The following is a 14,924-nucleotide window of genomic DNA, read 5'->3' as shown; positions in this document are numbered from 1 at the left end:
CTGGCCTTCTTATGTGGTTCTGACGAGGCAGTGGAGCGATCTAGAGAGTCGCATAACGCCACATTAAAATCTCCCCCCCAAATAATGTTGGTGTCAGTGAATTCGAGCAAATGGTTCCATATTTCTTGAAAAAATTCAGGAGCGTCTACATTTGGGCCATATATGTTAACCAATGTCACACGCTGTCCTCTTAATCTTCCCGACACAATAACATACCTGCCACTTGCATCCAGCATGGTTCGGGTGATTTCAAAATTGACACCTTTCCTAATTAACGTCATCACTCCTCTTGAATAGGAGGAATAGGTAGCAGAGTGGCTGGATTCTGCCCATCTTGTCCCGATTTTCCTACACATCGTAGGGGCAACATGCGTTTCTTGTAAGAACGCTATATCTATATTGTATCTGTCAAAGCATGCAAAAATCTGCCTAATTTTTTTAAGATTGGCAAATCCCCGCACATTCCAGGTTAGTAGCTTCAAGCTATGTTTACTTGACGTACCTGTGCTGTAATGTAGTATATAAATGAACGTATCCTACTACAGTATCAATCAACATAATATTCATTGGTAAAATGACATTTGACCCTTCTTGCTCCAAACGTAAAATAACATGGATATCAGCAATGCATCCTAAATGCCCTGGCACTTGCGTAGTAACTAAACCCCAACTTGCCCCAGTCCCTCCCACTTCAGCAGCCCAATTTTGCTGAAGCTATAGTACACTATTAATTGTTGCAAAAAACATACATTTGTGGGGGTCACCCATGTAGAGGTCCGCTGGGGACACACTTCCCCATCCCATAGCAAGGATGGGGGCAGATCAGTCATTTTTTAATAGACCTCATGTGAAAAGCGGAGGGGGTACTGCTGGTGGAAGTATCACATTCTTAGTGTGTAGTTCATACCATAGTCTGTGAACCCTTCTTTATATGTATACCCCGTAACAGGTACGATTCTGCACCAAATGGCTCTTACAATAATCAATACTGTCCCGCACATCTACAGTCTAACGTTATTTGCGGATTGCAATGTAAAACCCATAAGGTAAATAGTGCAGCCCGTCTTCATATGGTATTTAGATGACGGTCCATCTGGTCGCAGTACAACCGAGCCCTGTCTTATGCAGTGTAATCACAGATTGGTCTTACCATTATCCAGCAATCAGTCTATCCCTCGAGGGACGTGGATAGGTAATTAGCCACACTTCTGGATTGCTGAACAGTTCACAACCATAGTTAGTGGTTCGACACCTTACCGTCAGTCAGACTCTGGCTGTCGTTCTTTTCTGTTCGACCTTTTCCCTTTGGTTGTAGTCTTCTTGATGAAATCCATTGCAGCTTTGGGGGTAGTTAAAATGGAAGTTTTTCCTTCCCAGGTAATCTTCAACCGAGCCGGATAGAGCATAGCGTATGGTATCTGCAATTCACGCAGCTTGGTTTTGGCTTCGTTGAATGCTCGTCTTGCCTGTTGCACTGACACCGTGTAGTCCGGGTAGAACTCCAATTTGTTTCCTTGGTGTTGAATCTCTCCTTTTTCACGTGCTAGTCGCAGGATGTTGTCTCGATCTCTATAGTTCAGCACACGGGCGACCACGGGTCTCGGTGCCGCGCCCGGTGGGGGCTTTGGTGCCAGGGAGCGATGTGCTCTCTCTACTATAAATATAGGCGACAGAGACTCGGCTCCGAATATGTCTTTGCATAGTTGCTCAACGTAAGGTTCCATGCGTCCGGTGTTGGTAGTTTCCGGTAGTCCCGCGATACGGATGTTATTCCGGCGGGATCTCGCTTCCAACTCCTCCGCTTTTGTCTTGATGACCTCCAGTACTTTCTCCAAGCCGGTGCATTTGGCTGTTGTGGAATGTGATTCATCCTCCACCGCAGATATGCGATTCTCAGCCGTTTCCAGTCTCTCCCCATGTTTGTCCATTATGGCCGCCATGTTATCCATCCATCCTGTGAGATGGTCTAGCCTGCCATTGATATCTTGCAGATTGGAGTGGATGGCTTTAAGAATGTTCTCCATACTGCTTTCACCCGTGTTTCCAGTATCTGCGTCTTCATCTAATGGCTCAGTCAGTCCTTTCGGCGTTTTCCGTGCTTCAAAGGTGATCTTTGATTGTAGTCTGTCTGGCTTACCCATGGTGTCTGGCAGTGGAGTGTTTTGTATTAAAATATTCAAGAGCAGGTTGTGTAGCACCGTCGCTGCGCAGGGGCCTTATAGTGTAGATGTCTGATCGAGGTGGGGCGGTCACTGGACAACTTACTGGTCTAGGTCTATACTGAGAGCGATGTAATTTTCATAGGTCTAGGCAATCTTGTTCGCGGCTCTTTCGGCAAGGGTTGGTGACATCTCTCTTTGGGGGGAGGTATCGGGACTCTTGAAGTTGGCGCCGCGACCGTTTGTGTTGCCTCTACCTACAGCATTCTGTTGCACACTTGATAGATTCACAGGTGAGGTGCCTTGCCTTTCCGTGTCGTGCAGGTGTACTCGCAGTGGTTCGGTCATACGCTACTATACGCCGGCATGCAACCTTACATCTGCAGTGTTGCACAGTCTCCAGTGTGGTGGGGGAGAGGCTCACAGTGCGAGACGAGATTCGCGGTCCCGACAGTAGGCATACTCTTACAGAGCAAACTCTCCAGTCTCTCATTAGGTGTCCGCCAATCCCAACAACAAGTGTTCCTGTTTAAAGCATTAGTGTGAAGTTGTCCCCGCCTATTGGCGCCTTCGCAACCTGGGCGCCGCCATTTTGTGAGCAAGTCCCGTGTAAGAAAGTGCAGTTTAGCGCACGTTAACGTAAGTCAATAAAGCTGAAGTGTCATGCGCTTTCACTGCCCCATAAGCGCTGGCCGCAATGTAGAATATAACCTGTCGGCTCACTTCCTCGTCGTCTCCCCAGGTCTGGGCAACGGTCAGAATCAGCGTTGCGGTGATATGGGCGCCGCCATTTTGAGTGTCCGACTCCGCCGCCGCTGTAACGCAAGTTAATCGTCCCTTTTATGAGCACCTCGTAGGATCTCTGGTGTCGGAGTTGGCCCACCTGCGGATCCGTGCAGCAGTCAGTCGCGTACAGTTCCGATCCTTCATCGTTCCTGGTTGTCCTTATGAGGCCGCGGGGACTGGGGGCCGCCATGCTGTCTTGAACCCGATGGCAGTTCACCGGTGTCGTTTCCATGGAAGGAGAGCCAGGAACGGGCGCATAGTACACTCCAACTATGCAGTAGATCTTCCCGTCCAATTTAGTGCCGTTTACGTTTGTTTACGGTCTTTTTTTGTGGGTTTACCGCGTTGTCATCAGATCTGCCCGGCGGAGCTGCTTTCTCAAGCGGCCATCCCGCTGTGCGCCCCCTAGCGCCTCCATACAGAGCTGCAATTAAACTTTATAAAGCCTAAATATAGAGCGCCCAAACTCTTTATTACCAAGATAGAATTACTTCTGCAGCAAATACACCCGAGAAATCTTTCAGATTGCAAAAGCTCTTGTTACCCCTTACACTCCCCCCTAATACTTCTAAGGACACTCAACTTCGATGTAACCAGTTAGCAGACTTATGTGTAAATAAAATACAACTGATTTACATGTCTTTTTCACAGACCATAGTCCCTCAAATGGATTCCAGCTTTGACATCGCTACTCCAATCCAATTACGTTCACTGGAAGAATTCCCCCCTTTGAATACGACATCCTTCCAGGGGATCCTGGCTCGTTTAAAAAGTGGCTCCCCTCTAGACCATGCTCCCCCCCTCCATATTAAAACAAGTTGATGTCTGGGTATCCACAGTGATACTGGATTTAATCAATGCCTCATTGAGGACAGGAATTGTCCCCCCTGCTTGGAAGCAAGCGATGGTCAAAGCCCTTCTAAAGAAACCCAATTTGGATCCTAAGGAGTTGGCACACTATCACCCTATATCCCTGCTACCGGGAGTAAGTAAAATAGCCGTGAGATATGTGAACTTTATCCTCTCCGCTTTTCTGGAAAATAATAACTGTTTCCACCCTACCCAGACAGGATTCAGAGTGCTGCAGGGTACGGAAACTGCTCTTATCAGTGTCATGGAGGAAGCCAAAAGAATTCTTGATGATGGTGGCTGCGTCGCCCTCATTCTCTTAGATCTTAGCGCAGCCAAAGAATACTGTGAACCACCAACTATTGATTCAAAGACTTAGAAATGTGGGAGTGGCAGAAACCGTATTAAAATGGCTGTAGTCTTTTCTTAAAGACAGATCTTTCGCAGTCTTGGAAGATGACATTATGTCAAATCTGATGCCATTAAATTGTGGGGTTCCTCAGGGGTCCTACCTAAGCCCCACTTTATTTAATATCTACTTGGGCCCGTTGGCTGAAATAAAATTGCCATTTGGGGTGCAAATAATCACTAATGCTGACAATACCCAGCTGGGGGTTTCTATCAATCAGCAAGATAGTTCCTCACCAGGCTTAGCTTCATGCCTTGGTGCCATCTTTAAGTGGATGGATGAATCAGATCTAAAGTTTAATAGGGCTAAGACAGAGCTTATGCTACTGGGCAATTCAGCCACCCTGAACATAGATCATCTTTGGCCCAGGTGTCTGGGTCCAGCCCCTAACCCCAAAGAACATATTAAGAGCCTTGGTGTGTGGCTGGACAGTAACCTAGATCTTAAGGAACAAGCTCGAAAGGTTGTGGCTAGCTGCTATGGAATGCTGAGGCTCTTCAGAAAGATCTTCCCTCTACTACCTTTCGGTGCTAATAGGCTGCTGGTCCAGGCATTAATTCTTTCACTGTTCGATTACTCCAATGCCTTATATCCTGGAGCACCGCTTTCCATGAATAGAAGACTGCAGACTGTGCAGAATTGCGCTGCTCGCTTGTTGTTGAATACTTCCAGGCATAAGTCGGCCAAACCTGCTCTTGCCTCCCTCCACTGGATCCCCATCAAAGAACGAGTTCAGTTTAAGGCTTTATGCATTGTTCATAAAGCACTTACTGGCAAAGGTTCTTCCTTGATGCATTCCCTCATCCAGCCCTATCACCCATATAGAGCGTTGGGATCTGAAAATAAGCGATTGATCATAATCCCGAAAATTAGAAGAGCTCGAAGTGGGGGCCGACTCTTCTCGTATAATGTGGCAAAGTTTTGGAACCTTTTGCCCCTTCATATATGTCTAGAGGCTGCCCATATGACTTTTCGAAAGAAAGTAAAAACCCATCTCTTCTCTTGTTGCGGCTAGCGCTGGGATGCCCACGGGTGAGCACGCGCTTTATAAATGCTAATTTCATTTCATTTCAAATGCTAATTTTCTCAATAAGGGTTTGAGACATAACTGAAGAAAATGACGATAAAAACTGAAGAAAAAAAAACCATTAAAATGTAACAGGGATTATTCTGCCTAGTCGTTACAAGGACAGGGGGTAGTTCTTTGCCCTCTACACCTTCTGTTTCATAAAAGCATGTCGGAAGAGGGGCACTCTGCAACAGCAGTCGTAGCATGCTCAACTGGGCGGTTAAAAACAATGAAAACCATGCTCATCAGTGGCTAACCGTGTAGAAACCATGGGTAACTGTGGGTTGTCCACGAACACAGAAACAGGTTTGACCCGCTATTTACATTTGAATTGTGAGTGTCACCAAAGCTATCTGCGCACCAGCAAGGGTGACAACCCTTACCACTCGTATAACCAACCCTTTCCCCAATGAGGACTTCAAGTCATGGCTTTGTCCTCAATAAAAGGAAATAAGAGGGTAGATTCATTCAAGAAAAAGCAGTTCATGTCCCAAAAGACAACGTTCTGGTCTATTTTTACACAGGTGGAAGTGAAACATTGGTAAAAAAAAAATATTGTAGAATTTCATAATGCTACGGCCTTCCGCATGCCCATAATAAACGGAAATTTAAATGCAAAGACCTGATTGACTAGAGTCAGAAAGTAAATGTAAACCACAACAGCAGAGGAAATGTCATTCATGGGGCACTGAAGAGGACGGATTTATTTATATAGTATGTTGGCCCTTAGCACATGTGCAGGGATCACACTGTGTTACAGCTTGCGGTTACTGGCTAAGAAACGTCCACGGATCAATGCACAGGACTGTTACTCTCACTTCTTTTTTCATCAGAAATGGGAAAAGTTTGAACATACATGCACTCCGTGTAAACTAATATCCAATTTCAAGTAAACTGATAGCCTATTTCATTTATCATTTATCTTTTTAAGGAATGATTTAAAGTTAACTATAATAAAAAAAAACGCACAAATATAAAAAGCATTTAGTTTATTATCTTAAATACAAGCATTTGAAATCAGGACCAATAAGTTACTGCAAATATTATTAGAACTGTAGGTCAGGTACAGTTACATGAATTCGATTTTAAAATATCTGACTTGACATGGCAAATCAAATTAATAATATACAAATACAAAATATAGGCTTGTGTATTTTTTTAGAGTAAAAACATTGTGTCAAAATACAGATGAATTTGCCAATCAATTTGCCAATGCGGCTGCCAAAATAGCACCAATATAATATATAGATTAGCACACCTCTGTATAAAAACATTTCCTTCATTTGCTACAAAGGTACATTACGGGAGCATGCACCTTCACTGTTGTAGTACTTTTTAATAATAATGCTACAAATCTTTACTCAGACAAAAATATACATGTACTGCATCATTTTTATATAGTGCAAGAACTATGCCTCATAAAGAATAAGGTATTTATTTACGGTAGGGCTTTTTTGGATGGATACCCGCCTTCGCATAGATTCCGCATGTGAACGCTTCCCAGGCGTCACACTGGATCCATAATTGTTTTTTTGCAGGTATGGCACCACACTGACACTAGGGGTCGCTGTGCGGGTTCAGCCACTGGTCCCTACAAGTCCAATGAAGTGAGGAAACTGAAGACGCCACGAGAGGCAGTGGTCAGTCCCACTGTTATTGTAGCCGCTTCACAGAGGCGAAGCCCAAAATATGGAGAACCCAAGGTAAGGTTCAAAAGTAGAAAATGTTAATGTAATCTTATAAGCAAACTCTGAATCGAAGGCGAGAATCTACTGACGGAAACTGCGTACCATTGGAAAGAATGTTCACGAAGGTAGGTAATCTGTGCTTTTAATGAAAACGTCTGCTCTGGACTCTGAGGTAAAGTTTTGTATCTGGGTTATCTAGGATTAGCAGCAGCTCCAACGAGCAGTGACAGCTCCGTCGTCCTTGTCTTTTCTTCCTCTACGCTCCTGGTAGGATGAGGAGGAGGACCTCTTGTTTTTTATGTTTCTTGGGGGCCCCTTTCAACTCTAGATTGAAACTTGGAGCCGTCACAGAAGCCATGAGTAATTTGGTTCCCTGTGCCCTAATGGCCCCTGGGTGCTTCAGCCGTGCCCTTTCCAAACAGTACATGGAGCCCTTCGAGTGAACTGCCGTTGGTCCACTGCATTTTCCACATGGGTAAAGCCCAAGAATTCAAAAAGGGGAAACACCCCATAAAAAATAAGACTGCGACAGATACAAAAATCTGTGAAAAACAGGTCAAAAACTTGGTGGCGTCAGACTACGTTTTTTGACGCACAGATAAACAGGAACTGACGTCATCGGCTCTTGTGGAGCCTTCTGTTGACCCACTATGTCACTTCTGATAAAGCTGCACAACATTAGCGGGCGCGAGTGAGGGGTTGTTGATACAAAAAGTTTGTATTGTAGTTGAATATGAGAAATGAGGATTTATACAAGGCACCTGGGCGTAGGAGTAGTCTAGTAGAAAAATAAAGTTGTGAACCTATTTCCCAGGTTGGTTACAGAGAAGAGTATGCCTTGTAGTACCCTGAAAGCAAAAACTGTTTGGCACCATGCAAAATAGAGAATATATTAGGCTTTTGTTGAGCTCCCTGCCTCTGAAAATTTCACTGCAGAGGATAAACCACTGAAAGCATAATTTCACAATGATATATACAAGATTTGGAGGGAAAGTTATTTTTAACGAAAAAACACGACATTGAAATAAACGTAGAACCCATGTGATTGATTGCTTTTACAATTTGCATTAAAATTTGGATAAAAAATAAAAGCCACACCCAAGGTCCTGCCTTTTAAAGTTTCACCATCAATCACCAGATGGTGACAGGTCTTTTTTACTTTTCAAACCAAAGAACGTATGCTTTTTAAGTGTTTTAAATAAAAAATAAAAAATGGGCTGCTCTGTCTTCGCTGCCTGCTGCTTCAGAGGAATCTAATTTGTATTGCCTTCAAATTCTGGCAAGGCAAGAGGGGCTAACGACGACAGCCAACAAATATCCCAGCAAAATAAACTGTGGTTGATATTCTACATTTGGTTAGACTCTAACTTAAAAGAAAGCCATAATAATATTGTTTTCGTAGCAGACAGGATCCTTTGAACCATCATGCAGGTCTATTTCTTCAAATATGATATGTTAAGCTACTTTTAAAATGATCTATTTATGCCTTGTTCTTTTTTATCTACTATTAAAAAAGTGTTTGTGCTTTATACCAAACTAGACATTAAATCAGCTAACATGTGCACTCTGTTACAAAGTGTCAAAATACACTCCTTTGTATCGTGCCCTACAAAAGTATTTTACACACTCGCTTGTTCGCGGTACCATGAAGCACACTTCGCTCCATCACCTCCTGCTTGTTAACATGGCATCACCCTATTACCTCCACAGCATCAGGTTGTCTTGCCGCTACTTAAGACATTGACAGCTAGGCACCAGTGGCAGAATTACAAGGACTCTACTTAGAATAGCAAATTGACCCACTGTATTGCGGGGAATATATAGAACCTTGTAGCGTCATGCGACGCTGTGTATAATGTTTGGGGCACAATGATGGTCTCCTAGGAGCCCGGGTCCGCGCTGCTTGAACTGGGCCAGTTAGAAGTTGAGGAGCTCAGAAGTTGGACCTACTACATGCCTAGTTGCTAATAATCTGTTATTAGCTATTTCGGTGTAGTGTCTTCACTACACACACTCAAGGTAATGGTCAGGCACTCTTATGGGGATTGAGGTTCTGACATTCAACCAACAAATGGTTTGATCAGAGATACCTTGACATCATCATGGCAGTCTCCCTGATGGAGCAAGCCACGCCTCAGAAATACTCGACCACATGCCAACTGACCGGAAGCCAATTAATTTGCACTTACACATACAATAAGCAAAGTACCTGAATTCTGAAAAGGAAGTATGCATTAGTGTGTATTTCCTATGGGGTCTACGTGGCGGCATCAGATATCTGTTCTTGCACTTCAAAGCAGAACCTGAAGTTGTTGGACACAAACATTTTGTGACAAATGATCTCTTTTAGCTCTATTATTTTGTTTTTCCTTTGTTCAATCACTGTGGTCTTTACAAAACAACAGAGCAGACCTGGAATTAGAACACTGTACTGTTGGTAACTTCTTTTGAATAGAGAAGTGTGGCTCAATGGTTAGAGCGGCAGACCCTGATGCAGTAGTCTGGCTGGGACCAGGGTTCAATTCCCGCATCGGCGGGTCTCGGGCTCAATTTCCTCGGACCTGATAATTCTCGCCTCTGTGCCTATTCTAATCATGAGTCCCACTCTGCACCTCTGGGCAATAGCTTGCTTAATCTCTACAACATCCCCAACAACGCTGAGGATGCCTGACTTCACCTTGGGGGTGCCCAGGAGTGGGCTCCTCACAGGGAAAGGCCAGGAAGGGTTCCTCGGCGGTATTCGTACAAGCGCCGAGATGCCTACGGGTAGTCGTGCGTAATCATTTCATTTCATCATTTCATAATGGAGCGGTAGAGGGCCAATAATGGCCGGTATGACCACGTGCTCCAACATTCCAGTGCTTGTCTTTCTGTTTCTTCCTCTTTAATTTAGAACGTTCTACCCTCTGTAGATGGAACGTTCGAATAGCGTTCAACTCATTCAGCATCTATTTGTACCAATTGTTGCTGGTCTGCTCCCTCGTTATTGGCCCTCACATCGAGTGCAGACCTATAACTCAGTAGAGGGTCTTTGCCAACCCATTTAGCCCTTGACATTGGGCTATTATCCCATGATATTCACTGCTTGGGTAAACCGGAGTCTTATGGCCACACAATGAACTAACAGCATTTTTATTGCAGCCTGACACACCATATTTGTTAAATCCGCAATCAGTTGTCATTTGAACCTCCCTGGGTGTGTGATGCTATCAGCTTCTGGGGCCTTGTTAGCAGTACAGAATCTGGTACGATCTGGAAAAAAGTAGCAATGCCGAGCAATAAAAGCTCTGAGCAAATTTTCCCATCAAAGCAAATTGATGGGACAATGCTGCTTAAATAATTTGTTGAAACCTGAGTATACAAATAACATTTTCAATGGATTAGAGGCGTTCTGGAAAAAATGCAGAGATGATACATAAGAGGTCATAGACTTCACGCTGTCTCACATAACATTAAATTGACATGGAATTGCATATGCACGCCCATGGACTTGCAGATCACAGGTTTGACTCTTGTCATGTTAACTCGGCTTTTCATCCTTCAGTTGTCGATAAATTGCATGCCGATGGTGTGGTATTAAAACGCTTTCCGAGTACAGCGCCTTGAGAAAACTCTGACACAAGTGACTGTTTCAGTACGTGCCCGTTGTAAGAAGAGAGGAAAATAAGTAACGCTCGTTCACGATTTTAGGGTGGGGAATTTTCTGCAGGCCCTTTCTGGAGGAAATTACGCATTCAGAACTGTGCAATGGAGGTAAAATCTTGGGCGACATTATGCGACAAACATTTTGCGCAATATTATTTACTATGCACCACAAACGTAATAATTGAGCAAACCTGATACCTTTCGCAAAAGGAATGTGTGCCGACATGTTTTCACACGTTACTATAGCGCACATTGTAGTGTGGCCGACAGCGCACAGCAATACTGATTGGAAATTGGTTGACCACCCCTCCCGGTTTTGCCCGGACAGTCCTGGTTTTTGAAGGACTAACGAGGCACTTTCGTCTGAAACAAAAAAATGTCCCGTTTTTAAGGGAGGGTCGGTGAACCTGTACATTCATCACATTCCAACCGGCACTTTCAGAAACAGGGACCGAAGTTCACTTATTTAGACTCTCCTGCTGTGCTACTTCACCTTATTCAAGCAGCACAGAAGGATTTAATGCGGTGTGAATCAGGGCTGCAGAGGCCATACGTCAAGGCCGGGCCCACCTGCAGCTGGACTCTGGAGCTTTTCACAGAACAGGGAGGGAATGTGTGTGTGTGTGTGTGAGAGAGAGAGAGAGAGAGAGAGAGAGAGAGAGAGATGTGCCCGGAGACCTAAAAGGACATTTAGTCCTATCATCCTATGTCTATGTCTATATCTATATCTGTGCCCGTCCAAGTTTTTCGTTCGGAAAAGTCTGGTAACTTTAAGTGGAATAATTCTGACTCTGGCGTCTTAAAATGCGTTTCTCCACCAGTGTTGTGAAGGGCCAGTAGTCTATTGCTTTGGTAACGGAGCACAAGGAAGACGCTATTTTTTGGTGTTTGGTTAAACTCTTATAGGAAAGCGGTTATCGAAAGTGAAAAGAGATAAACAGACACACAATGCATGTTCCCGGTCATTGTCACGAGTAACTACCGCTTAAGGCCCTGCATAGGGAGAGAAGGGCCTTAAGTCAACAAAGAGCATGCTCCTGCACAACAAACTGTCGAGAATACGTGACATGCCCTTGCCACAAAGAGTGCAAAATGAGTTGCCACGGATATTCGAGAAAATGCATGTTCACCTACACGGATTCTGACGTCATTGTTAGCCAATTTAGCATCAGCCGTTTATTTCTCCTTGAATATAAGGTGTGTTCTTGGCGATGCGCAGCCATTTTAGAGAATGCCGGGTTGACAAGATACCCGTCCCACGTCATTCATTTCCGTGATAGCTGTCTGGCTCAAAGGCATTATTGGTACTTCCAGCTGTGGCGTCGTTCTTCGGAGTTTTCCTTTTCTTCTTTTTAAAAGGTGCTTCCTTTCTCACCCCAGACCCGCTTTCAACCGGGGATGCAGTGCTGGAGGGCTCCTGTGGGCCAAGGGGCTCTCCGTCCGGTCTGCTGGCTGCCCATTCCACCCTCTGCGTCTTCTTTACTTTCCTATTTGGTGCACTAGGAAGAAAGAAAAGAAAGATTGCTCAATATGGCCGGTATGCTGTTCCAAACCTACAAACAGGATACGAGCAAGTACAGACAAATACAATAAACGAGGCGAGTGTCCTGTTTACTTGACGAAACATGTTTATTGTTACCCAACTAAAGGCTGATTGGACCCGCCGAGATTTGAACCTGTGACCAGGAGGTCAAACACAGGCCCCCTACTGTGGACGCATTAGTCGACTACTATGCCACTAGACCCGGCTTGTTTATACCCAGATGTTCGCAATCTCCATGCACAAACGTACACAGATCACTCATACATGCATTTAAGGGGCAGCGCAACTCACCTACTATTGCACAGGTACCAGCACAGACAAACACCCACGCGAAAAAACAGAGCATCATACATGCAGGTACCCATGCACACAGAACACAGAATCTACAGGCAATTATTTGCAAAGTCCACCAGATATGCGCACATAAACCTAGCGACATACTTATACTTGCACTCAATCAACACATACCTACAAGCATCCACGTGCACTTACCACCCGACATACAACCAGTGCTTTCAATGGAAATATAGAAGTGCAGGTGCTCACTCTTTAGAATACCTGTTGGCGCCTGAGAAATGCAGGTACTCTCCCACTAAATGTATTGCAGAAGTGCTGACAAGTGCAGATACTCACTCTTTAGGGTACCCGGGGGCTCCTGAGAAATGCAGATACTCTCCCAATAAATGTATTGCAGCAGTGCTGACAAGTGCATGCACTCACTCTTTAGAGTATCTGTTGGCCCTGGGAAATGCAGGTACTCTCCCAATAAATGTATTGCAGCAGTGCTGACAAGTGCATGCAGTCACTCTTTAGAGTACCTGATGGTTCCTGGGAAATGCAGGCACTCTCCCAATAAATGAATTGCAGCAGTGCTGACAAGTGCATGCACTCACTCTTTAGAGTACCTGTTGGTCCCCCGGGACCACGCACACAATTCAGCGAAGACATCGCCGACTTCATCAGCCCGCACGCACTCCTCTCCGCTGACTACATCCTCCTCGGGGACCTCAACTTCCACCTGGAAAACAACAACGACCGCAACACCACCACTCTGCTGGACAACCTCGCCAACCTCGGACTCAAGCAACTGGTAACCACCCCCACCCACTACGCCGGACACACACTCGACCCCGTCTTCTCATCCAGCAAGGACATCGCCTTCAGCCACGCCACGGGACTCCACTGGACGGACCACAGCTGCGTCCACTTCAGCTTCAAAAGGACCACGCTCCACCATCACCAACAACAGGTCCCCCGCAGAAGCTGGAACAAGATCACAGCCTACCAGCTCGCGTCTTCCCTGAGCAAGAAGCCTCCCACCAGCACAACGAACCCCAGCCAAGCCGCCACCAACCTCACGAAATGGATCAGCGACTGCGCAGACGACCTCGCCCCTCTGAAGACCCCGCCGAGCAGACCCGGCAGCAAGAAAGCCCCATGGTTTAACGACGAACTCAAGAGCTCCAAGAAGAACTGCAGAGCACTCGAGAAAACCTGGCGCAGAGACCCAACACCGGACAACATGACTGCCCTCAAGCTCGCCACCCGAAAACACCCCCAACTGATCCACGCCACCAAGAAAACCGTATTCAAGGAACGACTGGACAACAACGCGCACAACAGCAAGGAACTCTTCAACATCGTGAAAGAGCTCTCCAACCCCAACGCCGGAAACAACGACATCACCCCATCGCAAGACCTCTGCAACTCCCTCGCCTCCTACTTCCACAACAAGATCGCGGACATCCACAACAGCTTCAGCACTCAACCGACGCACGCCACGACCGAACCACCGCCCCCCACCACCACCCTCCGCGCCTGGACTCCGATCAGCACCGAAGACACCATCCGCACGATGAACTCCATCCACTCCGGATCTCCGACAGACCCCTGCCCTCACCACGTCTTCAACAAGGCTGACACTGTCATCGCACCCCACCTGCAGGACATCATCAACACCTCCTTCGACACCGCCACCTTCCCGGAGAGCTGGAAGCACGCCGAACTCAGCGCTCTACTCAAGAAACCATCAGCCGACCCCACCGACCTCAAGAACTACCGCCCCATCTCGCTGCTCCCGTTTCCGGCTAAAGTCATGGAGAAGACTGTCAACAAGCAACTGGCCGCCTTCCTTGAGACGAACGGCTCCCTCGACCTCTCGCAGTCTGGCTTCCGGGCCAACCACAGCACCGAAACCGCCCTGATCACAGCTACCGATGACATCCGAGCCCTGCTCGACAACGGAGAAACGGCGGCCCTCATCCTCCTGGACCTCTCCGCGGCCTTCGACACCGTCTGCCACCGTACCCTAGTACAGCGCCTCAGCAACGTCGGAATCCAGGAGAAGGCACTGGAGTGGATCATCTCCTTCCTCGCCGGAAGGACACAGAGAGTCCGCCTCCCCCCGTTCAGATCGGAGGCCACCGAAGTAATCTGCGGCGTTCCTCAAGGCTCCTCGCTCAGCCCAACACTCTTCAACGTCTACATGAGCCCCCTCGCAGCCATCGCACGCCAGCACAACCTCAACATCATCTCCTACGCCGACGACACCCAGCTGATCCTCTCCCTCACCAACGACCCCACCACCGCCAGAGCCAACCTGCACGAAGGGATGACAGACGTGGCCAAATGGATGACGAACAGCCGCCTGAAACTGAACTCAGACAAGACGGAAGTCCTCATCCTAGGATCCTCACCCTCCGCCTGGGACGACTCCTGGTGGCCCCCCGCCCTGGGCAGCGCACCCAAACCAACAGACCACGCACGCAACCTGGGC

At 46.5% G+C, this 14,924-nt stretch overlaps 1 protein-coding gene across 4 annotated transcripts in view; it reads right to left on the bottom strand.

The window, feature by feature from the left end:
• Positions 1-6,246: 6,246 nt before the first annotated feature.
• Positions 6,247-14,924, bottom strand: part of AHI1 (Abelson helper integration site 1) — an 862,008-nt gene continuing 853,330 nt past the window's right edge. For all 4 annotated transcript variants that reach the window (XM_078649231.1, XM_078649230.1, XM_078649229.1 and 1 more), the window contains exon 25: positions 6,247-12,104. In XM_078649231.1, the coding sequence (XP_078505357.1) occupies positions 11,867-12,104 (238 nt within the window). In that variant the 3' untranslated portion in view covers positions 6,247-11,866. The remainder of the gene's footprint in view (positions 12,105-14,924) is intronic.

This window comes from Lissotriton helveticus, chromosome 6 (assembly GCF_964261635.1).
Source record: "Lissotriton helveticus chromosome 6, aLisHel1.1, whole genome shotgun sequence".
Taxonomy (NCBI): Eukaryota; Metazoa; Chordata; class Amphibia; order Caudata; family Salamandridae; genus Lissotriton; species Lissotriton helveticus.
This window is presented reverse-complemented; position numbering and strand designations above follow the sequence as displayed.